Below are 27,172 nucleotides of genomic sequence, written 5' to 3' on the forward strand. Positions count from 1 at the left end.
GTTTTAATTTTTTGGGAAAATAATAGAATTAGATTCATAAAACTTGGCAGTCGCGTGTCCAATATCAGGCCACACATTCCCTGAAGTTTTTATGGAATGGGTTGACAGGTTTGTCAATTTCATGAAACTTTGCAGTTGTGTGTCCAATTATAGGTCAGACATATCCATGCAGGTTCTATAGAGTGGTTTGCCAAGTTCGAATACTTGGGATATAATAATTTTATATCGGTTTGTATCGACTGAATCGTTTTTACTTGTTTTTAGGTTGGTTAGGTTTTGTCTTATATATAAGGACACTTTACTTGTGCCTTAGAGTTAAAAATAAAGAGTAACTTAGTTCAACAACTGCAAAAGAAATGTATATTGACGCATTTGATTTTTATTGATACAATGGATGCGTTCATACAGCGGGTTAACTTTGACATTTGGATGTCATATACATATATTTCACTTAAAAATTACAAAAAGAACAATTATTGGACATAATTTTTTAAAAAGGGATATTATTTAAAAAAAATGAATAAAGCAAAAATAATTGCAATGGTTCTGTAGTTTATTTAAAATATAATTTGTATTATTTTAAAATAAGTACTATCCATTACCATTATCACTCTCCGTTCTGTTTGTCTTTTTAAAAATTTAAAATAAAGAAAAATAAAACAGGCAGCCGTCAATATAGCAAAAGTTTTATTTTTTAAAGCAAAAATAAAGTGCTGCAAATCGTTCAGTTGAGCTCTGCATCGATAATCAACTAAGCGTCGCAATTTATCAAGGCGCTTTAGTTTGCTGAACGTACCCAATAGTCTTTAGCTGCTCATGTAAAACATCCCTATTAGGTTTGTCTGGTATGAGAAAGCTTTTAAAAACCTTTGAAAACTTTATAAAGTTTTTGCATGCAAAGCGTCTGGGATTAGGGATAATACTTTTTTAAAAAAAATGATGACATTCTCATTTTCTCAATGTTTAAAGTTTTTTAAGGTTTGGTAAGTAAAGTTTAGTGTTTTAAAAATTTAAAATCTTACAGCTTTCGAAACATATGTTTTTCTTGGTTATGTCAGAAAGTTTTATATTTGAAAAAAAAATTTTTGATCAACAATAATTTTTTTTTTCAAAACTTTTCAGCTAAAAATAAAATAACCAAAATGGGTTCACAAGCGGTTTTTTTAAGTTTCACACTTTTATAATCAAAAATCAATATTTTCAGTTTTTTGTATAAACGAAAAATATATGTTTGATAAATACATACTTTGAAACTTTATGTTTATCAAATATAAAGTTTTTAAGTTATTTTCAAGTTTTTCATCTGGTTTATTTTTTTTTTTTGCGAAAAATTTCGCTATTGTTTCTCTTTTTAAAGTTTTTCAAGTTTTATCCCAGACAGAACTATTTATTGTATAACTTTTGAAAAATTTAAATTTTCGGGACAGCTTTATTTTTTATAAGTTACAGCATGGTAACAAGGTATGCTTAATAAGAAATCTCCGATGCCATTTTTCAAAAATCTTACGTATCCTGGAGCATATTTTCATTGTTTACATTTTTTTAAGTAATGCGATTTGGTTTTTGTGAACTCTTGTGAAAATTAAAAAAAACATACATGTAAATGCAAATTTAATTTTAAAATTTTTCGAAGAAAAAAAAAAACATTTTAATTTTTTTTTTTGATTATAAAAATTAAATTATATTATGGTGTATTGCATCAAAAGTGAAAATATGAAAACTAATTATGAAAAATGCTGGGGTATGCTCCTTGCATTTTAACAGTGAAGATTACACATTTAGAACCAATCTTATAAATCTCTCTCTCCTTAAAAAAAGGATAAAAACTTTTGCTAAATAATGAATTATGGAAACTGAGAGTTCCTAAATTTTCTACCGTAAAAACTGAGTAAGGTAGCAAATATTTATTTCTTTGAATTTATTATTCAAATCTAATAATGGTATACAATTATGAGTTTGAATGTGCGCTGCAATTGAAACTTTTTGATTTGCAAAAGAAATGAAAAAATTTTGTAAAACAAAATGCTGAATTGATTGAGGAAACAAATCAACTCAAGAATAATTTAACAAATATGAAAAGTGGATGGAAAAATTTTTCACCTTAGAGAAGTTAAAAAATTATAAAAAAAGGATAAATGGAATGTAGAATGGACATATAGAGATGACGGTCAAGGTATATTGAGAAGTGCGGTTGATTATTATTTTGCTCTGATTTAAAAATTAAAATAAAATAGTTTACGCCAGTGATTGTTGATAAATTGTACATTAAATTGTGCATATTTGTTCGGGATAAAGGTTTTTGCGGAAAATTGCATGATTACATAGTTGTGCTGAAAAAAAAAACTAGATTAAATAATTGAGTTTTTGTTTAAGTTACATATATGTAAAAGAAAAATTTACGTACTGTACGGTTTTAGCGGATTTCAGTTCATAGATTATTTCGTGTGTACAGTACACTTTTTTGTTTTGCAGATTTGTTGTTTTGAACTGAATAAATTTAATCTTGAATTTAAAAGGGTAATTGGTGATATCTAAGGCTGATAAACAGGAAAAATCGTTGTGAATTTTGGTATTGGCAATCAAGTCACTCCATATAATAATTCTTTTTCAAGTACATGATAGGTACCCAGTTGCTGTGCTATTAAATTGCCACTCGAGTTTGGTAGCAAGGGTTGATTTACATTTGTTGCAATTGATTTCGTAATTTTGCTCCTGCGATTACTGCCAAAACAGACAACATAGTTGCCTGAACTTTTGGGGGAATTGATTTGGGGTAAAAATTTAATAATAAATTGCTATAATTAATTATTTGAAGTGATTTGCGAAAATCGTGCCAATATAAACATTGCAGAATTCAAACTGTCATTTTGGGTTGACAAGAGTAGTGGTCGAAAGTTAGTTACCTATCTGTTTGATACTTTTTGATACATAATAGAGTTAGCAATTTCATATTTAATATTGTAGTGCTACCGGTAAAATAAGTAGATGTATCATGAGTAACAAAATTGATATTGAAGATATAGCTAAATTATTCAAGAGCGAATTCAATACTTTTAAACAAGAACTAAAGATTGAATTAAACAAATCTATTGAAGAACGCTTGCAAAAAAATAAGGAAGAAATTGTAAAGGAGGTTAGCAAAAGTCTTGAGCAAGCCAACAATAAAATAGAAGAATTGAAGCTGGAAGTTGCCACTTTGAAAGCAAACCTGGAAGAAACAGTAAAAGAGAAAGAAACGGAGAAAGAACTAAACGATATCAAATCACGCAGAAACAATATAATCATTGGGAATATAAAGGAGCAAGTAGGAGAAAACGTGCCGGAGGTAGTAATTTCATTTATTAAAGACACGCTTAAAGTTCCTACAACGGTTGCTGACTTGAATTACGCCAAACGTTTAGGACGTCAAAGCAATAGTGCTGAGAAAAGCAGACCTATTCTCTTCAGTTTCGTATCGTTGTTGCAAAAACAGAAAATACTTGACAACAAGAAACTGATAGAAGGAAGTCTGTATTACATCAAAGGGGATTACACATACAAACAAAGAACCAAACGTGCTGAACTGATAAAAGTTAAAAAGAACTTAAAGCAAGAAGGTAAAAAGGTGGATTTGAGACAAGGCAAACTCATTGTAGAAGCATTATCTGGAGCTGGTTCTAGAACAACACAAAACGTAGATATACAAAAGAGAAACAGGTCTTCTGACGATTCTGAATTCCCGGAAGCTGAGCTTAAAAAACAAAAAAACAAAAAAGACAAATTATTAAAGTCGAATAAAACAGATAAAGTAATAAATCTAAGCGAAGTTTTTAAGGATACATAGTTGATTGTATATATTATATTATCACCGTACCGCAAATAACTCGGCCTGACCTTGGATTTTGATTTTGATTAAATAATAATAGGAGATGAGGAAGGCAACGGGAAACCACCTCATCAGTTCTTTCCCTAGTATAATATCATCGAAAAATAGTTACAACATCGAGCAACACGCAAACGCCGTTAATTTGAATAACAGCACAAACAGCAAGTCATTGAACAATGTAGCAGCAATCTACAAAAATAATGAAATTAGAATAGCTACCTGGAATGTTAGGGGTTTGTTACAAGCTGGAAAAGTTGAAAACCTTGAACAAGAGAAGAAGAGAATGGAGATAGACGTCCTTGGAATAAGTGAAACTCACTGGATTGATTGTAGTGAATTTAACACCTCAGAAAATTTTGTTATATATTCTGGTTCTACACATAGTAACAATCACAGAAATGGAGTAGGTTTTTTTGTCTCATCAAAACTGAAAGCAATGATAACTACATCGATTCAAACATCAGACAGAATTATGCTCATTCAACTTAAGGCCAAAAATAACATGTTGAATCTTATTCAGGTTTACGCGCCAACTTCTGATAGCACCATCGATGAGTGTAATGAATTTTATAACGAGTTAGAAGCTACGCTTAGTATTTTGAAAAAAGAAGATACAACAATCATTATGGGGGACTTTAATGCAAAAGTTGGAAGCGGTGAAGTTGAAAATACTGTTGGAAAATTTGGTCTTGGTAAGAGAAACGAACGTGGCGACAAGTTGGTAGAATTCAGTATTGATAATGATTTTGTAATAACCAATACCTGGTTCAAATTACCACCCAGAAGATTATACACATGGACATCACCTAAAAGTTCTTCAAAGTCAATAATAAAAAACCAAATAGACTATATTTTGGTCAACAGACGATTTAGAAACGCCATCAAAAATGCTAAAACCTACCCTGGAGCAGATGTTAATTCGGATCACAATCCAGTGGTTGCCAATCTGAAAATAGTATTCAAAAAATGTCCCAAAAAAAGTGACAATGTCAAGCTGAATCTCCATCGTCTAAATAATCCGGATGTGAGAAAAACCTATGCCGAAAAGCTCAATAGTGACTTGTATTCAAATAGGTTTACTATCAATAGCCAAGTGAATGTGGATGATCAGTGTAGCCAATTCAAAAGACCTTTTAATAGTGTATTATCCGATTTATCAAAAAGAGAAACATATAAAGCCAGGAAAGCTTGGATGTCTGAAGAAATTCTCCGGTTAATGGAGAAAAGAAGAAAATATAAGGCAATTGATGAGTATAAATTTAAATTAATAAATAAAGATATAAAGTATAAAATAAGATTAGCGAAACAAAAATATTGGGAGATGCAATGTACTGAGATAGAAAACTTAGACAAGCAGCACAACCTCTTGCAACTTCACAAAAAAATAAAACAGGTCACACGGATTAGTAAGAAGAATAATTGTGGAAATCTAAAAGATAAAAATGGATCTATAATATTTGACCCCGAAGACAGGCTCAAAAGATGGGAAGAGTATGTGGAGGATCTATTTGATGACGTTAGAGTTTGTACACCAGATCCATTGGAAGCAAGTGGTCCAGTTATAATTAAGTCTTAAGTCCAGGCAGCAATCAACCAGTCAAAAAATAGATTAGCAAATGGCCCAGACAACATTCCAAACGAACTGTATAAGCTGTTAGATGATAATAGAATAGAACAAATGACTGCACTATTCAACAGAATATACAATGAAGGAAAAATTCCTCAAGAATGGTTGAACTCTATTTTTACTACATTGCCGAAGAAAAGTAGAGCTTCAAAATGCAGTGACTATCGCACTATCAGCCTTATGAACCACTCAATCAAGCTATTCCTTAAAATCATTCTCAAAAGGATATTCAGCAAACTGGAAATAGACATTAAGGAAACTCAGTTTGGTTTTAGAAACGGGCTTGGCACCAGAGATGCTCTTTTTGTGGTGAATACACTGATCCAGAGATGCAGAGATTCTAATGTGGAGGTACATGCATGTTTCATTGACTTTGAAAAAGCTTTCGATAAGGTAAAGCATGACAAACTCTTCGAAATTCTAGAAAGTAAAAACATAGATAGCAAAGACATCAGAATAATTAAAAATCTGTATTGGAATCAAACTGCACAAATAAGAACAAATGATGGGATCTCACAAAAAGTTGAGATAAAAAGAGGAGTACGTCAGGGATGTATCTTGTCACCTTTGCTATTTAATGCATACTCTGAGGCAATATTTGATGAGGCGTTGGAAGAAATGCAATTTGGAATAAAAGTCAATGGCGAAATAATCAATAACGTGAGATACGCAGATGATGCTATTATTGTTGCAGACAACGCAGAGGACTTGCAGCTTATGATGATGTCGTTGAGTGATTGCGCAGAAAAATATGGTTTAAAAATGAATTTAGACAAAACCAAATACATGGTGCTGGGTAAAAATCCGTCAGCAAGGCATAGTCTTAGGATTCACGGTCGAGTGATCGAAAGGATAAATAGAACCAAGTACCTGGGATCGACCATAGTAGCTGATGTCACCAATTTCGCAGAAATTTCGAGTAGAATTGAAATTGCAAGGGCAACTTTCAACAAAATGAGAAATCTTTTCTGTAGGGGTGAAATTGGTCTTGACATAAGAAAGAGGATGTTGAAATGCTACGTGTGGCCAGTCCTACTATATGGAGCCGAAACGTGGACAATCAATAAGGCAATCCAGAAGAAAATCGACGCATTCGAGATGTGGACCTACAGGCGTATGCTGCGAATCAAATGGACAGACCGGATCAGTAACGTTGAAGTTCTGAGACGTATGAAGGTGAAGAAACAGTTACTTAACACCATTAAAATTAAGAAATTGAGTTACTTGGGACATATCATGCGCAACAACAAATACAGACTTCTCCAACTTGTACCGCAGGGCAAAATAATCGGCACAAAGACCAGAGGGAGAAAACGAAAATCATGGTTAAAAAATCTTGAAGAGTGGTTTGACTGTTCCAGCACTACATTGTTTAGAGATGTTTGTTCAAGATCTACCGTCAAAACGATGATAACCAACCTCCATAATGGAGAGGCACTCTAAGAAGAAGAAGGAATGTAGTAGAAATCCCTTTCGCAATAGGTTTATACTCAGCGGGCTCTCTTGCATGTAGATACTTGTACAAAAATATTCTCCGTTACTAGTTAAATTTATCAATTTCGCTTGAGCTTAATTTGAATTTTAATTTAAGACTATTAACAGCAAGTGTATAAACTTTAAGAAAATGGACTTTAGAATAAATATACAAAAATGATAGATTTATGTACGCAGTGTTTTGACGAGATGAATACGATAGGGTTAACGGTATTTTACTGCAATGGTTAGTGTACCAAATTGAAATGGAAACAGCCTGTATTTTAAAACTATGACACCAATTACATTACCTAAGTTAAAAAATATTGAAAAGATTATGGAAAAGACAATAATATATTTTGTAAATAGTATCTTAGCAAATGACTCAAAAACTCCGATTGTAAAATGATAGGTAGTAGGTACTGATGTAAATTTTTGTCCGTTTGCGTTTACTATTAAGATTCTAGATAAATGAACTGAAGAAACTGCTGAAATCAGAAACAAAGAAACCTAAAAGTAAACTACGACAAATATGAGTATAGCAACACAAATGAACACTGAGGCGACTACAACTAGTCTCATTATTACAGAAAAAAAGAAAAGAAATACTCCAGAAAAGAAACCCATTTCAAAGCAGTAAAAAATAAGGGAGAGTAGCTTGAGCCCCATATCAACAGCTACTAACAGATTTGAAATACTGGCTCTTGAATTAGAAAAAGAAAACAATGAAACAAAAGAAGAAAACAAAACTGATGAAACCAGTTCGAGACCGCCACCTTTATTTGTAACGGAGCTAAATAATATAAGACCTCTAAATGAACTCCTAAATAAGGCGAACAAAAACAATTACAACATTAAAGTAATGGACAAAACAAAAATAAAGATACAAACAACTACCATTGAAGATTACAGGGCAACAATTGTTGAACTAAATAAATCAAAAGTAAAATTTCAAACCTATAAGCTGAAGCATTTAAGAAACTTTCGCACCGTACTCAGGGGACTACACCCATCTTCATTATCATAGAAGAGTTGGAAACCTACAAACACAAAGTGATGAATGTCCTTAAAATTAGAAGTAGAAAAGATGGAAGTCCACTTCCACTTTTCTATGTGGATTTGTTACCAGAAAAACAACAATAAAGAGATTTATAAAATAATAGAAAGTATGCACATTTAAATTTTGCAACAAACCCAGATGTGTGAAGTGTGGTCGACACCACGAAACAGCCAAATGTGCGAGAACACAGAGGGATGATAATGTCAAATGTATATATTGTGCTGGAAATCACCTTGCAAATTACAAAGGATGTGAACTCTACAAAATGCTCCAAAGAAAGAAATTTTCACCACTCAGAGTCAAACAAATGATTCCCAAAAGGGATAACAACTTGAATCCTGCCTCCTCAAATCACATCATGGTCACACCAAATATTAGCTACGCACATAGAGTTAAAAATAATTCAGGGGTTTCTAGAAATGGTTGTTACCAATCATCAAAATATCATTCATCAGGTCCCTAGTCAACAACAACATAATAGAAAATTAAACAATAATGATACTCGGGAACTGGAGATACTGGTAAAAAGATTAAGCGAACAGATGGAATCAGTAATAAATACAATAAAAACTCGCCATAAAACTTAACAATGGCTAAGTTACTAAAACTGGCACTCTGGAATGCCAACGGCCTTTTGCAGCACAGACAAGAACTAAAAGAATTTGTACAAGAACATGACATCGATATATTACTAATATCCGAAACGCATTTCACCAGTAGGAGCTACTTTAAAATGCAGCACTATACTACATTCCCCCATGCATCCTGATGGCACAGCCCATGGAGGGTCGTCTATAATTATCAACGAGTATTGAAGTAGATGACTGGATAGGTAAGGTAACAATATCAGCGCTTTATAGTCCTCCAAAACATAGCATTAACAAAAAACAATAAAAAACAACTTTCATACTCTAGGAGATAAAGTTATAGCAGGCGGTGATCTAAACGCGAAGGATATTAGGTTCCCAGTTATCTACATACAAAGGAAGACAACTATATGGCTTTGAAAGAGCTAAAATTGGGGTATACGTTCACAGGAAAGCCTACTAACAGGTCGATCGTAACAAATTTACGTCACCAAAGGAGAAGGCTTGGCCTATCTTCGGATCATAGTCCTGTATTAGTTACTGTGTCATCAAAAATTATTCTAAAACCTATGAAAAAGCAACTTCATAATAAACACACAGACTGGAATTCATACAGAGCTGCAATGGATAACGATATTGATCTGCAAATTCCACTAAAACTTAAAGTAACAAAGTAACGGAAGCAACAGCAAAGTTTAATCAAATATGTCAAATGCAGCAAAGGTGGCAAGACCTGAAAGCAAAGCTTTCTAAAATAAAACATTGTGCCGAAATAGCTGAAAAACGTAAGTTAAGGAATATGAAAGGTTAACAAAGCACCAATCGACAAACGGAATCTTAACCACAGTTCAAAAGAAATCAAAAAAATGCTGAACGATCTCAAGAACAATGCTTTGCAGGACCTGCATATTAAACCTAGGCCCGACAACAGACACAAACTACTCGTTATGGAGAGCCACTAAAAATACCAAACGGCCTAAATAGCATATTCCACCAATTTTAACGAGCGATAGAGAGTGGGCAAGAACGGATTCAGAGAAGGCAACAACTTTTTCAAAGCATTTACATAACGTATTTCAACCTTACGACTGTGAAGCAAGGGATGAAGTTAGTGAAATCGTTAAATATCTTGAAATACCGCTACAACTGGATAAGCAAAAAAAGATTCACTGTTCGAGAAGTTCGAGATATACTTCACAAAAAACTAAATGTCAAAAAAGCTCCTGAATACGACCAAATTACGGGTAAAATGCTTTAACAACTATCGGAAAGGGGTATCAGGCTCCTAACATATATTTTCAACGCAGTTTTAATAACCTGTAGCTTTCCCAACCTTTGAAAAATCGCAAAGGTGATCATGATTCCTAAACCAGGAAAAAAACTTAAACATGACTGAATCCTATCGACCAATCAGCTTATTACCCATTATATCAAAAATCTTCGAGAAACTATTAGCTGGAAGATTACTGATATTAATGGAATCAAAACGAATGGTTCTTGAACACCATTGGGTTCCGATGTGGGCATGCCACTATAGAGCAGGTTCACAGAATTGTCGACAAGATCAGATGCGACATGGAAGAGAAAAGGTACTGGTCCGCAGCTTTCCTCGACATATCACAAGCGTTCGACAAGATCTGGCATGAGGGACTGCTGTGTAAGCTGAAGACACTACTGCCTTACCTTTTCTTTTTAATACTAAAATCATATATCATCGACAGACAATTTAGGGTGAAACAGGGTTCCGTATATTCACAACGCCAGCATGAAAACTCAGGTGTACCACAGGGCAATGTACTTGGCCCAAATTTGTACCTTCTATTTACAGCGGATTTACCAACAAACGAAGAAACAAAGATATCAACTTTTGCAGATGATACAGCTTAACATCAAATACACATACCGTCATTGCATCACAAATGCTGCAAAAACATTTATACGCCATCCAATATTGGTTAAAAAAATGAAGAATATAGGCAAATGAGTCAAAATCGGTACATGTTACATTTACTAACAGGAGTAGGACGTGTTCTCCAGTCAGCTTAAATTATATCACCCTACCACAGAAGGAAACGACCAAATATTTGGGTCTACATCTTGATAGAAGACTAACATGGAAAACCCACATAATAAACAAAAATAAACAGTTAAGATGTAACTACATCAAAATGTACTGGCTACTGGGTCGAAGCCCTCAATTATCACCTGTGAATAAAAACTTAATTTACAAAATAATCCTCAAACCAATATGAAGTTATGGCATGGAACTATGGGGAATAGCCAGCAACTCAAACATCGAGATTTTATAAAGATTCCAGTCAAAAATACTTCGTAACATAACAAAGGTTCCGTGGTATGTTAGGAATTCAACCATCAGGAATGATACAAATATCTACTCTGTAAAAGAAACGGCATCAATTGCTAGTAAAAAATATCTAGAAAGAATAAGCAAACACTCAAATCAACTGGCAAGGAACGTACTTTAATTGAACTACACAAGCAGACTCAAGCGAAGGGGAAGTGACTATTTTACTGGAAAAGCCCTTTATAAGTCAATTAAAGAAAATATGTCGAACATTTACTAAATGTCCGAATCTTGCTTTTTTGGGGATAGATTGTAGATTTAAATAGGAAGATAAAAAAAAATTAAAAAAAAAAATTTTTTCATAAACAAAAATTTTTTTTTCAAAACTTTTTTAATTAAAAGTAAAATAAACAAAATGGATTCATAAATGGCTTTTTCTAAGATTCACAATTTTATAATTCAAAATCAAAATGCTCGGTTTTTTTGTATAACCAAAAAATATTTGTTTATGTTTGATAAATACTTTGAAATTTCACGTTTATCACCTACATATTTATAATGTTTTTATAGTTTTTTTAATTGTAGTTTGCCTCCGATTTTAAATTCTGCCTCCAGGTCCTCCTTTTGCTTTTTGGTTCCGATTTTGTTTTTTGCAGTATTTAAACATTGAGAAAACCGTGGCTAAGAAAATTATGTACATAATGTATACCTTTTTCTGCTAAATCAAAAGCCGCCACCTATGTTTTTGTAGTCAAATAAATCAATTTGTTAGCTAAAGTTTCAAATAACCAAACTTAGGAGAATTCTTCGATGTAAGCAGATGAAATATGTTTGTATGTATAGAATTTTTTCAATAGACGATAATATTGCCATTTTAACATTTTAATTGGAGTGGATCGAGTATATTGTTGAAAACTTGAAAAATTTATTCAAAGCTCCCTCAGTTTAGCGCATTATAGAGCTGCAGCTGAAACAGTATTTTCTTCTGTTAATGTGATTAAAATTAAATTGCGAAACTCCTTTTATGTTGAAATTGTCAGCAATATTTTAAATTCTAAAGAATTATTTAAAAATATTGATGCCAAAAGCTAGGAACCAAGTTGTGATCTTATTTAAACTTACAGTAAGAAAATTTGAAGTAAACTTTTTTTTGCTTTTTCACCCCCTTTTTATCTACATGCATATAAGTAAATGAATAAGGCAGTAAAAATATGATCAGAAAAAAACGTCATAAACATTTTTATGAGATTTTTTTAATGTTTTACGGTATTTTCTGATCATCATAACTAGAGCCTAAACTTACAAAGTGTATAAACGTAAAAACTTCATGTAAAAAATATTATTTTGTTTTTATTGTGACATTTTTTAATTCTAATTTATTTATTGTTTTATTTTTACGATTTTCTTTTGAATTCGTAAGATAATGAACTGTTTTTATATTAAATATAGGACTTGGCTCCACTTTTTTGAAAATAGCAGCCTTTTTTGAATATTTCTGGTAAAAAATTAATTAAAAATTTTAAAAATTAAATAAATATGATAGCAAAAGATTTTTCTGCAGGTTAAGATTTAAGTATTGTTCTTGCTCAGCAAACCATTTTACTTATTATAACCGAAGTTTGTAAGTCTGTAGATGAAAAGTTCAGTCTCATAAAAATAAAACTGGAGTAAAGTTGAGAAAAGATAAGCGAAACAAATTTAAGTTTAGCACAAAATTAGTGCTATTTTGTTATTTGCTTAAACCGGAATATTTCGGTATTTTATTTTGATCTATAATTATAATTATTAATTACAAAAATTTAATTAATTGCAGTAAATTTGAAATGCAAGGTTTTTTTACTTTAATAAACCAAATAAATATAACACTTACATTGTTTAGTTTCATTTTTTCAAAAACTTAAATTTTCACAATAAAGTTCTTAAACAAAATGGCAAGTGAATGAAAAGTTCGAAAGTTGCATAGTACCACTTTTGCTACTTCTGTATACGCAAAGTTACGATATTAGATTTACATAGTGTCAAAATTTAAAATGCGAGAATCGGTTAGCGAAAGCAGCACTACATAGTAGGTCACCTTCTTTAAGATCTAACACCGTAAAATAACTAGTTTCAGACAATTTGGCTGATATTTTTTTTCAAGGTACGAATTTAATAATGTTGCTTTTTTATATATTTATTTAAATTTCGTGAGTCAAGATATAATCGTAAATTCCCACCCAAATTTTCAACTGTAACTAAATTGTGTACCCAACCACGTAATTCTTCAACTTTTGAATTTATATTTTGCTTGACTAACAAATTCAAGGTCTCTTTTAATTTTTTTTTACTTTTAATTGCAGTAAATAAAATGTGATAAGGAGCATTAAATTTTTCTATTCCAATAAAAATTTCTGAATTTTGCATAATAATTTTTTTAGATGATATAAATCGCTTCAAAAACACTTTAATTTCTATATACAAGTCAGTGTAATAAAGCACACTCATTTAATTTTTAAAATTAATTAATAGTTACATCTGGGTACAGTCGTCACATTGTGTATTATTAGATCCATGATTGAGTTGTATGAGCCTATCTACAAGGAAATATTAAAAATCGGTTTGCTTTTAAAAATCAAGTATGTTTTGCTCATCATGCCGTCTTTCTACTCTTTTATCAGAAATTATTATATATGTAGTTTTAAAAAGTCTTGTAAAGAACGTGAATATTTTATTTTTCTGCTTTTTAAGAAGAAAAGGTTTTGGCATAAACAAAATATTAATTTTATTCAAATATATGTATGTATGCACTTATGTGTTAGAATTGAACATTTTGGAATTTTTCGTTCGAACAATAAAAAATGAAATTTTAAGCATGCATATGTACATACATAATTGTTTATGTAGTTTTTTTTTTAAATATAAGTTTTTCTATCGATAAATAAGAAATGAAATTTTATATTTCATAAGTATTGCAGATAAATAATGTATGTCTATTATTTTTAAAGCTTCCTAATGAAACATAATATTCAAAACAGTAACAAATGAGACATTAATATTCAGATGCCACAAAACATTTGATGGTTTTGAAAAGAGCTGTAATATTCCGATTTTTCGTCCTAAAAATATATGAGATCATTATATTTTTGAATATTATTTTGTTTGTGTTTCTGATAATATAAAGTATAAAAAAAAGACGTGTTTTTGTTATACAAAAATTTTCACAGAAAATCCTAAAATAGGGCTATTTCGGGACAAAAAGTTCCATTGTCAAATTTGATTTTTTGAAAAAAATTTGAATTGTTTGTATACTTGTAATTTGCTTCTTTGGGCAACAAAGTTTTTTAAATTTTTAATAATGTCGTAAATTAGATTTCTAATCAGCAGCTAAATTAAACGTGCTGTGCACATAAACAGCATCCTCGCCAATCGCATTTAAAAATTTGTCTATTCTTATTTTATCAGATATATTTTTTATTCCAGAAGCTTCCTCAAATATTTTATAACTTTGTATAAATTTTTTCCAATTTTTAGAAACATTTCTTTCCAAATTTAAATATGCAATTGGTTTAATTTAATTGAAATTCTCCATGTTATGTGAAACTGTACTTTCAGATTTTTCTGGGAGCCTACTCGCGAAACCTTAGCTCACAAGTTGTATAGTTTTTGAAGAGTTATACCAAAGACTCATGTATTTAAGACTAAAATTTTTCGTGAGAAAAGAAATAGTATATGTGTTTCCCGTATTTTTTAGAACTTAAATGAAACGTGTATAACAATTAACCAATTGTTGTTTTACTACTTATTCTTAAGGAAAGAATGGAAAGGAAAAAGAAATAAAATATAAACAAAAGAAATAAAAACATCATGGAATTATCACAATTTTTTTTCTTTCTAATAATCTAAGTTTTTAATTCTTTTTAATAAGGTTTTTATGTGACATATTTTATGTTCTGATTTTTGTCTATATACTCGTATGATTTGAATAATATATTTATACATAGAAATAATCAACTATGTATGTGTAATGTAAATTTTCAAATGTTGATTTTGTTAATTAATCTTCAATACTATGATTTTAATTTTGCTGAAAAATTTGCTTTTGTAAGAACATGAAAAAGAAAATGTTAATTTTTCACCGTTTGGTTCATGATGTCATTTCACTGCTATATAATATGGTAATGCACATATAAAAAGTGATTTTCCAGGGGAAAAAATTTGGATTTCTTTATGTAAAGTTTGTGAAGAATCTTAAGAAAACTTTGTTAAAGAATTTTAAGCTTTGGTTTTTAAACAAAAGATTAATTTAGAAAAAGTTTAATTAAAGTTCTTTCTGAAAATGAAATAATTTTAAAAATTTACTAAATATATAGTACATATTATAAAGTTTCTTTTTTGTTGTAAATTATATACCCCCAATAAAATTATGAAATATAATTGTGAAATGAAGTTTTTTGTTAATTAAAAATTAACAAAAAACGTTGAATTTTAAAAATTAAATGAATGTGCTTTATTACACTGACTTGAATTAAATTAGTGTTTTGCAATGTAGTTGATGCATTTGTTATTAGCAACCATAAAAACTTATACAAAAAATCGAAAATATTATATTTTTATTTTTACGAATATGATCCTATCGAAGGGTTTTTTATATAATCCTATAGAAGGTGAATGTATTTGTAAAATTGCAAATGTATTTTTAGCGAAATGACATTTTTGAAGAATCATTTTTTTTTGTTGTTTTTTTTGGAAAAATTATAATTTTTGCTTATTTTCAGTTTTAGTTTTCTATACGAAAAGTTGACTAAAAACTTTTATACTAGAAAGAAAATTGGAGTTTTCTGAACAACATATCAAAAATTCAAATTTCAATTCAAAATTTTAGCTATAATTATGATTTAATATATTTTCGAGTTTTTTCCGCATTTTTTTGTACCGCCGTGTCAGAAAACTTAAGTTAAGAGAGAATTGAGTAAAAATGGGTCCTGCTGGACCTGGACCTCGAGGACGATGTAGAGAACGTTGACGAAAGTATTAATGCTTCGAGCCAGAACAATCACCACCAATCTAAAGCGGCATCAACTGCGTTTCTTTCCAACCTACAAAGAGGTGAGGATGACATAGTCCTGATCCAAGAACCTTGGCTAGCGGAATAGAGGATTTGCGGGCTTAGGATGGGGAACTAAAAGCTATTCTAAAGCAGCAGCGACGGAAAGACGAGGTCGTGCATATTAACTGAAAGTAATTTACATGATTACAGCAATGAAAATTTGACTGCAGTCAGTCTTGAGGTCGATGACAGTATCTCTTGGTGGGCATCAGTATACCTGCTCTATGATTCCCAGGGAATGCTTCCACCTAGTAATCTGAGAAACCTGGAGCAGACTATCAACACTAGAGGTGGGCCACTTTTTGAATTTATCTTGAGTACTAACCCAACACTATGTAATAGAGGCTCAGAGCCTATTTTCGTTACTTAAAATAGGCAAGAGTTTATAGACATAATCATTGCCTCACAAATTATTTTGGACTCGGTTACGAATTGGAAAGTATCGCAAGACATTCCTTTTCGGACCATCGCTATATAGAACTTGAATTCGTTGCAAGACAGAATTCTCCTTTGATTTTCAGAAACCGCAGGCGGACTGATTGACCAAGATTGCAAGACTCGCTAAGTGATTTAGCTGCACACTTACTGCACCCCGCAAGGAGGTGCACTTTTTCTTCTTCTTTGGAACCTCGTAATTAATCAATTACTGATATTCCTGGAGGAGGAGGGCCACAAGGTGATAGCTTACCGTGATGAATTGACGGTCGCGGTGTCTTGAAAGCCTCTTCATGCGCTACATGGGCTAATGCAGAGGGCTCTGGGCCTCGTTTCTGGCTGGGCTGTCGGCTGTGGATTGACTATCAACCCACAAAAGACGAAACTAGTTATTTTCAGCAAGAGGTACAAGATACCAACAATAGCTCCGCCGACACTCAACGGAATGAGCTTATCGTTAAGCAGAGAGGCTAGAATCTGGCGTCTAATTTTTGACTCGAAGTTGAACTTGAGGTTCAGCGTTATAGAGAGGCCATCGGGATTAGGTGGGGCTAAAACCAAGTTTGGTTTATTGGCTATACAGCGCAGTGTTGACCCCGATCCTAATGTATGGCGTTCTGATGTGGTGGCCAACCCTCCACACAGTTGGGAATTTCAGACTGATAAGCAAAATTCAAAGAATTTTATGCACTGATGTGTTATTACGCTCCACCCCTACTCAAGCTTTCAAGATTCTCTTTCATTTGCCGCCGTTCGATCTACTGGGTTGGTAGATGAGTACGGGATCTGCGGTGCGCTTTCAACTTGATTCCGCTTAGGGCAGCCTGGCTGAAAGAGGGAGTTGCTGACGGCGGATCGGTCCATTTTTGCACGGACGGATGCAAACTCGAAGGCAGGTTGGGTGGGCGGGTCTATTCGGTATTCACTGATAGCCAGGTCGCAATAAGAGCACTGGGTTCTGAAGTATCCATGTCTAGAAAGATCCGGGACTGCAAGCCGTCTCTTAACGAGATGGCGGGGCAGTTTGAAATAAATTTGGTTTGGGTTCCCGGACACATCGGGGTTCTGGGGAACTGCAAGGCGGGCGAGCTTGGTTCTGGCATTTGCTATAATAAATTACATGTGAAAATTTGGTGTACTTAGCTCAATTAGTTTTTGAGTTACCGCTGGTATGGACGGACGAACAGACAGACAAAGCTAAATTGACTCAGAATTCGAGGCCGATCACAAACATACACTTGAGTCTATATCTCTGAACATTATTTCTTAGCGTTACAAATGGTAAGACAATTGAGGACACGTTCGTACGGGTATAAATATTTGTATAAGTTTTAAAGTTTCTTATGCGATAGTTAAGGTAAATCAGTGAATTAGCCTTACTGACAATGTAAAAATATTTTCTAATAAAACTAAAATCACATACAAAACTAAAAAGTTATATGGAATTTTAATATAAAAAGAAATCACATATGTAATAATTTTTATGATTATATGATGAGATTATTATGACATATTATAATTAATATAGTATACACATGAAAAATATAGATATAGTATATATATAATTGTATTAAAAGTACGCATTTTGGGAGGCATATTATACAAAGTTAGCAAACTCGTTAATTTTAAATGTGCATTTTCTCAAATTAGAGGAAATACACCAAAATCATCTGAACTTTGCATCCAGCGTCATTCCTAAATACTTTCGTTTCCAACGAAATTAAGATGCCATTTATCCGAACCGAAAATGAATTGTCAATTTTCCTCGTTAAGTTTTATATTCCACTTTCTAGTCCTTTTTGAGATCTGGCCTTTTGTAATTTTTGTGTAGATTCATTTTCATTTCATCCTATTGCGATATCATCAGCAAATGTAACTGTTGCTGATTATGTTGCTGAAATATTCCTGAATCGGAACACTCCTTCCGATTCAGGAATATCACAACCCAGACCTGATATCCCTAAGCGAAGACTACTCCTCTTCCTGTTTAACTCAAAATACCCGAATTAGTCATGTAAGATTCGAGGAGGTTAACATACTTTCTTAGTAGTAATTGCCTAAGTTTTTTATTAATCCACAATGCAAAGCCCTATCGAAGGCCTGGGCATTGTGGATTAATTGTGGATTTATTCTAGTGAATTTTTATTAGGTCAGTTATTCGATGAATCTGATCCATGGCTGAGTGGTTCCGGCGAGAACCAAATTGAAGCTCCGGGATTAACTTTTTACTTTTAATTATTGGCTGAAACCTTCTCAATAAAAGTTTCTCTAGCAGTTTTGAAATCATGGGCAACAAAGAGATTGGTCTGTAAGAAGTCACCTTGTCTATAGGTTTTCCAGGTCTGTGCAGCATAATTACCTCTGCAACTTTCCAAATTCCAGGAACATAATTTAACCTTATACACGCATTTATTAGGCGCGTAAGCACCTTTCGAATGTAGGGAATGCCCCAACTTTTATAACCAGGGTTAGGGAGGAGGTACTGGATATCACATTCGGCAGTATCATATTCCGAATGTGGGGTATATATACGCGACTGGAAGGAATCAGGGGAGGTTTCTATGCCAGATCATAGAATCATCCGGTTTTGTCTGGGTGGGTTGATGGAGGAGAAATCTTCCTTCAGAAATCCCCGGGATTGGAAAACCTGAGGGTCGGAGTTCGCAGGCTTTTCAATAGGGCTAAGCGAGAAGGTACTTGGGGAGAGTACAAGATGAACCTGACAGCCTACAGCAGGGAGATCCGCAGGGCTAAGCGTAGAAGCTTTAGATCATTTTGCGGAAGCATAGCGGAGACGCCGGCGGCTGCGAGGCTGCATAGGGCCCTGACTAGAGACAGGGCGCCAGTGGCTGCTTCTTTAAGGAGGCCGGACGGCGGCTACACGGAGAATAAGGAGCAAAGGGCTCTGCTCCTCCTGGAGGTACATTTCCCCGGCAGTAATGGCGTGGGAATGCAGGACACCACGTTATGAAGGTTGGAAGAAGGCTGCACGCATAATTACGGAGAAAAGGATAAGGTGGCCAGCACCCCCACCAAGTCATTCAGACGGATTAGCCTCAATTCGTTCTTGTTGAAGACGATGGAGAAACTAGTTGATAATTATGTCCGGGGGGGCTGGTGGTGCTGGCAAGGAGGCCGCCGAGCGATTGTCAGCATGCGTATCGGGCAGGGAGGTCGACAGAGACCGGTCTGTTCCGCTTTGCTAGTACCCTGGAGAGCACAATAGAGCAGGGATAGGTGGCGCTATGCGCGTTCCTGAATATCGAGGGGACCTTCGATAACACTTCTCATGAGGTGATTGCGAGCGCCCTGAGAGACTGCTGTGGGGCGGAGCACCCTAAGGATGCGCGTGGCCAAGGAGCTTGGTGGTGGATGGACTCCTTATTGAGCTGCTTCGTCAGGAAATTGGTGTCCAGGCCAGTTTGAGGGAACTCTTTGTGATATAGTCCAAAGAGGATTACGGGTGGCCCGGACCTGGTGCGGAACTGTGGGCCTCAGGATTAACCCTAATAAGACGGCTCTGGTGCCTTTTCGCGCAATCTACGTGTTCGGAGCGGCTGTAGAGAGAAAATCGGAGGTCAAATACTTAGGAGTGGTATTTGATTCCAAGCTTCTTCGAAGAAACGAGGAGGCCGTGTGTACACGGATAACCCGGGGACTTATGGTTTGCAGGGCATCTCGGGCAGGTCGTGAGGCTGCTCCCCGTTCTTCATCTTGTGAATGTATAACATGATGGTCGTGCCGCTCCTGACTTATGGAGCAGTGGCATGGACAAGAAGGGCAGCTCTTGGTGCGGCTAGAAAGAACCTGGAACGATTGCAGAGACTCGCATGCGTCATAATAAACACACAGACTGGAATTCATACAGAGCGGCAATGGATAACGATATTGATCTGCAAATTCCACTAAAACCTAAAGTAACAAAGTAACGGAAGCAACAGAAAAGTTTAATCAAATATGTCAAATGCAGCAAAGGTGGCAAGACCTGAAAGCAAAGCTTTCTAAAATAAAACATTGTGCCGAAATAGCTGAAAAACGTAAGTTAAGGAATATGAAAGGTTAACAAAGCACCAATCGACAAACGGAATCTTAACCACAGTTCAAAAGAAATCAAAAAAATGCTGAACGATCTCAAGAACAACGCTTTGCAGGACCTGCATATTAAACCGAGGCCCGACAACAGACACAAACTACTCGTTATGGAGAGCCACTAAAAATAGCAAACGGCCTAAATAGCATATTCTACCAATTTTAACGAGCGATAGAGAGTGGGCAAGATCGGATTCAGAGAAGGTAACAACTTTTTCAAAGCATTTACATAACGTATTTCAACCTTACGACTGTGAAGCAAGGGATGAAGTTAGTGAAATCGTTAAATATCTTGAAATACCGCTACAACTGGATAAGCAAAAAAAGATTCACTGTTCGAGAAGTTCGAGATATACTTCACAAAAAACTAAATGTCAAAAAAGCTCCTGAATACGACCAAATTACGGGTAAAATGCTTTAACAACTATCGGAAAGGGGTATAAGGCTCCTAACATATATTTTCAACGCAGTTTTAATGACCTGTAGCTTTCCCAACCTTTGAAAAATCGCAAAGGTGATCATGATTCCTAAACCAGGAAAAAAACTTAAACATGACTGAATCCTATCGACCAATCAGCTTATTACCCATTTTATCAAAAATCTTCGAGAAACTATTAGCTGGATGATTACTGATATTAATGGAATCAAAACGAATGGTTCTTGAACACCATTGGGTTTCGATGTGGGCATGCCACTATAGAGCAGGTTCACAGAATTGTCGACAAGATCAGATGCGACATGGAAGAGAAATGGTACTGGTCCGCAGCTTTCCTCGACATATCACAAGCGTTCGACAAGGTCTGGCATTAGGGACTGCTGTGTAAGCTGAAGACACTACTGCCTTACCTTTTCTTTTTAATACTAAAATCATATATCATCGACAGACAATTTAGGGTGAGACAGGGTTCAGTATATTCACAACGCCAGCATGAAAACTCAGGTGTACCACAGGGCAATGTACTTGGCCCAAATTTGTACCTTCTATTTACAGCGGATTTACCAACAAACGAAGAAACAAAGATATCAACTTTTGCAGATGATACAGCTTAACATCAAATACACATCCCGTCATTGCATCACAAATGCTGCAAAAACATTTATACGCCATCCAATATTGGTTAAAAAAATGAAGAATATAGGCAAATGAGTCAAAATCGGTACACGTTACATTTACTAACAGGAGTAGGACGTGTTCTCCAGTCAGCTTAAATTATATCACCCTACCACAGAAGGAAACGACCAAATATTTGGGTCTACATCTTGATAGAAGACTAACATGGAAAACCCACATAATAAACAAAAATAAACAGTTAAGATGTAACTACATCAAAATGTACTGGCTACTGGGTCGAAGCCCTCAATTATCACCTGTGAATAAAAACTTAATTTACAAAATAATCCTCAAACCAATATGAAGTTATGGCATGGAACTATGGGGAATAGCCAGCAACTCAAACATCCAGATTTTATAAAGATTCCAGTCAAAAATACTTCGTAACATAACAAAGGTTCCGTGGTATGTTAGGAATTCAACCATCAGGAATGATACAAATATCTACTCTGTAAAAGAAACGGCATCAATTGCTAGTAAAAAATATCTAGAAAGAATAAGCAAACACTCAAATCAACTGGCAAGGAACGTACTTTAATTGAACTACACAAGCAGACTCAAGCGAAGGGGAAGTGACTATTTTACTGGAAAAGCCCTTTACAAGTCAATTAAAGAAAATATGTCGAACATTTACTAAATGTCCGAATCTTGCTTTTTTGGGGATAGATTGTAGATTTAAATAGGAAGATAAAAAAAAAAAATCTGATGTGGTCAGCACATAACCGACCGCAATGTGTATTGTCTAGTTAAGTGAAAGTGTTACAGAATATTATAAAAATGTCTGTTAAATACTTATTTTCAATTTTTAGGACATTAGTAAGCTTATAGTTAACATACCTAGAAAAATGTAAATTTGGCTCTTATTACCCGAATTCCCTGAAATGCTCGCCAGTTAGTTTCGGTAACAACCAGAACTCAAATATCAAATTTCAAGAAACTCCATCAATTCGTTCCGTAGATGTGGTGAAAAATGTAAAATCGGCCCGCAGATCAGTTTTCGAGCCCTGATCTTTCCAAAAAATTTACATGTTCATTGTTTTAATACAAGGAATTCAAATTTTAAATTTCAATGAAATCGGTTGATTATTTCTCTTTATATACACAAAAATGTATATTTGGCCCGTAGTAAACGTCCAGTTGCCGATGCCTGATTTGTTCCAAAAGCTAGGAATTTTCACGGACGGTCAAACAAAGCTCATATATGAAATTTCAAGTAAATCGGTTGAATATTTTCTTCAAAATGGTGAAAAATGTAGAATCGGCCCGCAAATCAGTTTTCGAGCCCTGATCTTTCCAAAAAATTTATATGTTCATAGTTTTCATACGAGGAATTTATATATTAAATTTCAATGAAATCGGTTGATTATTTCTCTTTATATACACAAAAATGTATATTTGGCCCGTAGTAAACGTCCAGTTGCTGACGCCTGATTTCTTCCAAAAGTTAGGAGGTTTCATCGCCGGTAGATCAAAACTTATATATGAAATTTCAAGTAAGCAGAGCACCATCTGATTGGTGCGCTTATAGGGATAACCTAAAGAAGTACAAGAAGTAGTTGATTAGGGCTCAGAGGTCTTCCTTCCTCCGCAGTCTGTCAAATCTTGAAGAGTGCCTCGTTAGCAGGGGCACCCCGCAAGGAGGTGCACTTTTTCTTCTTCTTTGGAACCTCGTAATTAATCAATTACTGATATTCCTCGAGGAGGAGGGCCACAAGGTGATAGCTTACCGTGATGAATTGACGGTCGCGGTGTCTTGAAAGCCTCTTCATGCGCTACATGGGCTAATGCAGAGGGCTCTGGGCCTCGTTCCTGGCTGGGCTGTCGGCTGTGGGTTGACTATCAACCCACAAAAGACGAAACTAGTTATTTTCAGCAAGAGGTACAAGATACCAACAATAGCTCCGCCGACACTCAACGGAATGAGCTTATCGTTAAGCAGAGAGGCTAGAATCTGGCGTCTAATTTTTGACTCGAAGTTGAACTTGAGGTTCAGCATTATAGAGAGGCCATCGGGATTAAGTGGGGCTAAAACCAAGTTTGGTTTATTGGCTATACAGCGCAGTGTTGACCCCGATCCTAATGTATGGCGTTCTGATGTGGTGGCCAACCCTCCACACAGTTGGGAATTTCAGACTGATAAGCAAAATTCAAAGAATTTTATGCACTGATGTTATTACGCTCCACCCCTACTCAAGCTTTCAAGATTCTCTTTCATTTGCCGCCGTTCGATCTACTGGGTTGGTAGATGAGTACGGGATCTGCGGTACGCTTTCAACTTGATTCCGCTTAGGGCAGCCTGGCTGAAAGAAGGAGTTGCTGACGGCGGATCGGTCCATTTTTGCACGGACGGATGCAAACTCGAAGGCAGGTTGGGTGGGCGGGTCTATTCGGTATTCACTGATAGCCAGGTCGCAATAAGAGCACTGGGTTCTGAAGTATCCATGTCTAGAAAGATCCGGAACTGCAAGCCGTCTCTTAACGAGATGGCGGGGCAGTTTGAAATAAATTTGGTTTGGGTTCCCGGACACATCGGGGTTCTGGGGAACTGCAAGGCGGGCGAGCTTGGTTCTGGCATTTGCTATAATAAATTACATGTGAAAATTTGGTGTACTTAGCTCAATTAGTTTTTGAGTTAAAGCTGGTATGGACGGACGAACAGACAGACAAAGCTAAATCGACTCAGAATTCGAGGCCGATCACAAACATACACTTGAGTCTATATCTCTGAACATTATTTCTTAGCGTTACAAATGGTAAGACAATTGAGGACACGTTCGTACGGGTATAAATATTTGTATAAGTTTTAAAGTTTCTTATACGATAGTTAAGGTAAATCAGTGAATTAGCCTTACTAACAATGTAAAAATATTTTCTAATAAAACTAAAATCACATACAAAACTAAAAAGTTATATGGAATTTTAATATAAAAAGAAATCACATATGTAATAATTTTTATGATTATATGATGAGATTATTATGACATATTATAATTAATATAGTATACACATGAAAAATATAGATATAGTATATATATAATTGTATTAAAAGTACGCATTTTAGGAGGCATATTATACAAAGTTAGCAAACTCGTTAATTTTAAATGTGCATTTTCTCAAATTAGAGGAAATACACCAAAATCATCTGAACTTTGCATCCAGCGTCATTCCTAAATACTTTGCCGTGTTTGCCAACGAAATTAAGATGCCATTTATCCGAACCGAAAATGAATTGTCAATTTTCCTCGTTAAGTTTTATATTCCACTTTCTAGTCCTTTTTGAGATCTGGCCTTTTGTAATTTTTGTGTAGATTCATTTTCATTTCATCCTATTGCGATATCATCAGCAAATGTAACTGTTGCTGATTATGTTGCTGAAATATTCCTGAATCGGAACACTCCTTCCGATTCAGGAATATCACAACCCAGACCTGATATCCCTAAGCGAAGACTACTCCTCTTCCTGTTTAACTCAAAATACCCGAATTAGTCATGTAAGATTCGAGGAGGTTAACATACTTTCTTGGTAGTAATTGCCTAAGTTTTTTATTAATCCACAATGCAAAGCCCTATCGAAGGCCTGGGCATGTGGATTAATTGTGGATTTATTCTAGTGAATTTTTTATTAGGTCAGTTATTCGATGAATCTGATCTATGGCTGAGTGGTTCCGGCGAGAACCAAATTGAAGCTCCGGGATTAACTTTTTACTTTCAATTATTGGCTGAAACCTTCTCAATAAAAGTTTCTCTAGCAGTTTTGAAATCATGGGCAACAATGAGATTGGTCTGTAAGAAGTCACCTTGTCTATAGGTTTTCCAGGTCTGTGCAGCATAATTACCTCTGCAACTTTCCAAATTCCAGGAACATAATTTAACCTTACACACGCATTTATTAGGCGCGTAAGCACCTTTCGAATGTAGGGAATGCCCCAACTTTTATAACCAGGGTTAGGGAGGAGGTACTGGATATCACATTCGGCAGTATCACATTCCGAATGTGGGGTATATATACGCGACTGGAAGGTATCAGGGGAGGTTTCTATGCCAGATCATAGAATCATCCGGTTTTGTCTGGGTGGGTTGATGGAGGAGAAATCTTCCTTCAGAAATCCCCGGGATTGGAAAACCTGAGGGTCGGAGTTCGCAGGCTTTTCAATAGGGCTAAGCGAGAAGGTACTTGGGGAGAGTACAAGATGAACCTGACAGCCTACAGCAGGGAGATCCGCAGGGCTAAGCGTAGAAGCTTTAGATCATTTTGCGGAAGCATAGCGGAGACGCCGGCGGCTGCGAGGCTGCATAGGGCCCTGGCTAGAGACAGGGCGCCAGTGGCTGCTTCTTTAAGGAGGCCGGACGGCGGCTACACGTAGAATAAGGAGCAAAGGGCTCTGCTCCTCCTGGAGGTACATTTCCCCGGCAGTAATGGCGTGGGAATGCAGGACACCACGTTATGAAGGTTGGAAGAAGGCTGCACGCATAATTACGGAGAAAAGGATAAGGTGGCCAGCACCCCCACCAAGTCATTCAGACGGATTAGCCTCAATTCGTTCTTGTTGAAGACGATGGAGAAACTAGTTGATAATTATGTCCGGGGGGGCTGGTGGTGCTGGCAAGGAGGCCGCCGAGCGATTGTCAGCATGCGTATCGGGCAGGGAGGTCGACAGAGACCGGTCTTTTCCGCTTTGCTAGTACCCTGGAGAGCACAATAGAGCAGGGATAGGTGGCGCTATGCGCGTTCCTGAATATCGAGGGGACCTTCGATAACACTTCTCATGAGGTGATTACGAGCGCCCTGAGAGACTGCTGTGGGGCGGAGCACCCTAAGGATGCGCGTGGCCAAGGAGCTTGGTGGTGGATGGACTCCTTATTGAGCTGCTTCGTCAGGAAATTGGTGTCCAGGCCAGTTTGAGGGAACTCTTTGTGATATAGTCCAAAGAGGATTACGGGTGGCCCGGACCTGGTGCGAAACTGTGGGCCTCAGGATTAACCCTAATAAGACGGCTCTCGGAGGAGACGGAAAATCGGAGGTCAAATACTTAGGAGTGGTATTTGATTCCAAGCTTCTTCGAAGAAACGAGGAGGCCGTGTGTACACGGGTAACCCGGGGACTTATGGTTTGCAGGGCATCTCGGGCAGGTCGTGAGGCTGCTCCCCGTTCTTCATCTTGTGAATGTATAACATGATGGTCGTGCCGCTCCTGACTTATGGAGCAGTGGCATGGACAAGAAGGGCGGCTCTTGGGGCGGCTAGAAAGAACCTGGAACGATTGCAGAGACTCGCATGCGTCATAATAAACACACAGACTGGAATTCATACAGAGCGGCAATGGATAACGATATTGATCTGCAAATTCCACTAAAACCTAAAGTAACAAAGTAACGGAAGCAACAGCAAAGTTTAATCAAATATGTCAAATGCAGCATAGGTGGCAAGACCTGAAAGCAAAGCTTTCTAAAATAAAACATTGTGCCGAAATAGCTGAAAAACGTAAGTTAAGGAATATGAAAGGTTAACAAAGCACCAATCGACAAACGGAATCT

The 27,172-nt window shown here is 35.5% G+C and overlaps 2 protein-coding genes and 1 long non-coding RNA gene across 3 annotated transcripts; 2 read left to right on the forward strand and 1 right to left on the reverse strand.

Annotated features, from left to right (window-relative positions):
- Nucleotides 1-670: 670 nt before the first annotated feature.
- Nucleotides 671-2,845, reverse strand: LOC129616315 (uncharacterized). Its single transcript, XR_008697532.1, has 2 exons — nt 2,405-2,845; nt 671-2,330 (listed from the first exon to the last, which is right to left on the reverse strand). It is a non-coding gene; the product is annotated as an uncharacterized LOC129616315 (long non-coding RNA).
- Nucleotides 2,846-2,992: 147 nt separating this feature from the next.
- LOC129616319 (M protein, serotype 6-like) lies at nt 2,993-3,823 on the forward strand. The gene has a single exon (XM_055531929.1). It carries the CDS (start codon nt 2,993-2,995, stop codon nt 3,821-3,823), a length of 831 nt encoding a protein of 276 aa, XP_055387904.1.
- An 85-nt stretch (nt 3,824-3,908) lies between these two features.
- On the forward strand, nt 3,909-5,441 carry LOC129616320 (craniofacial development protein 2-like). Its single transcript, XM_055531930.1, has 2 exons — nt 3,909-5,116; nt 5,162-5,441. The coding sequence occupies exons 1-2, from the start codon at nt 3,909-3,911 to the stop codon at nt 5,439-5,441; spliced, it is 1,488 nt and encodes a 495-aa protein (XP_055387905.1).
- Nucleotides 5,442-27,172: the final 21,731 nt, after the last annotated feature.

This window comes from Condylostylus longicornis, unplaced genomic scaffold (assembly GCF_029603195.1).
Source record: "Condylostylus longicornis isolate FDR11 unplaced genomic scaffold, ASM2960319v2 ptg000179l, whole genome shotgun sequence".
NCBI classification, from domain to species: domain Eukaryota; kingdom Metazoa; phylum Arthropoda; class Insecta; order Diptera; family Dolichopodidae; genus Condylostylus; species Condylostylus longicornis.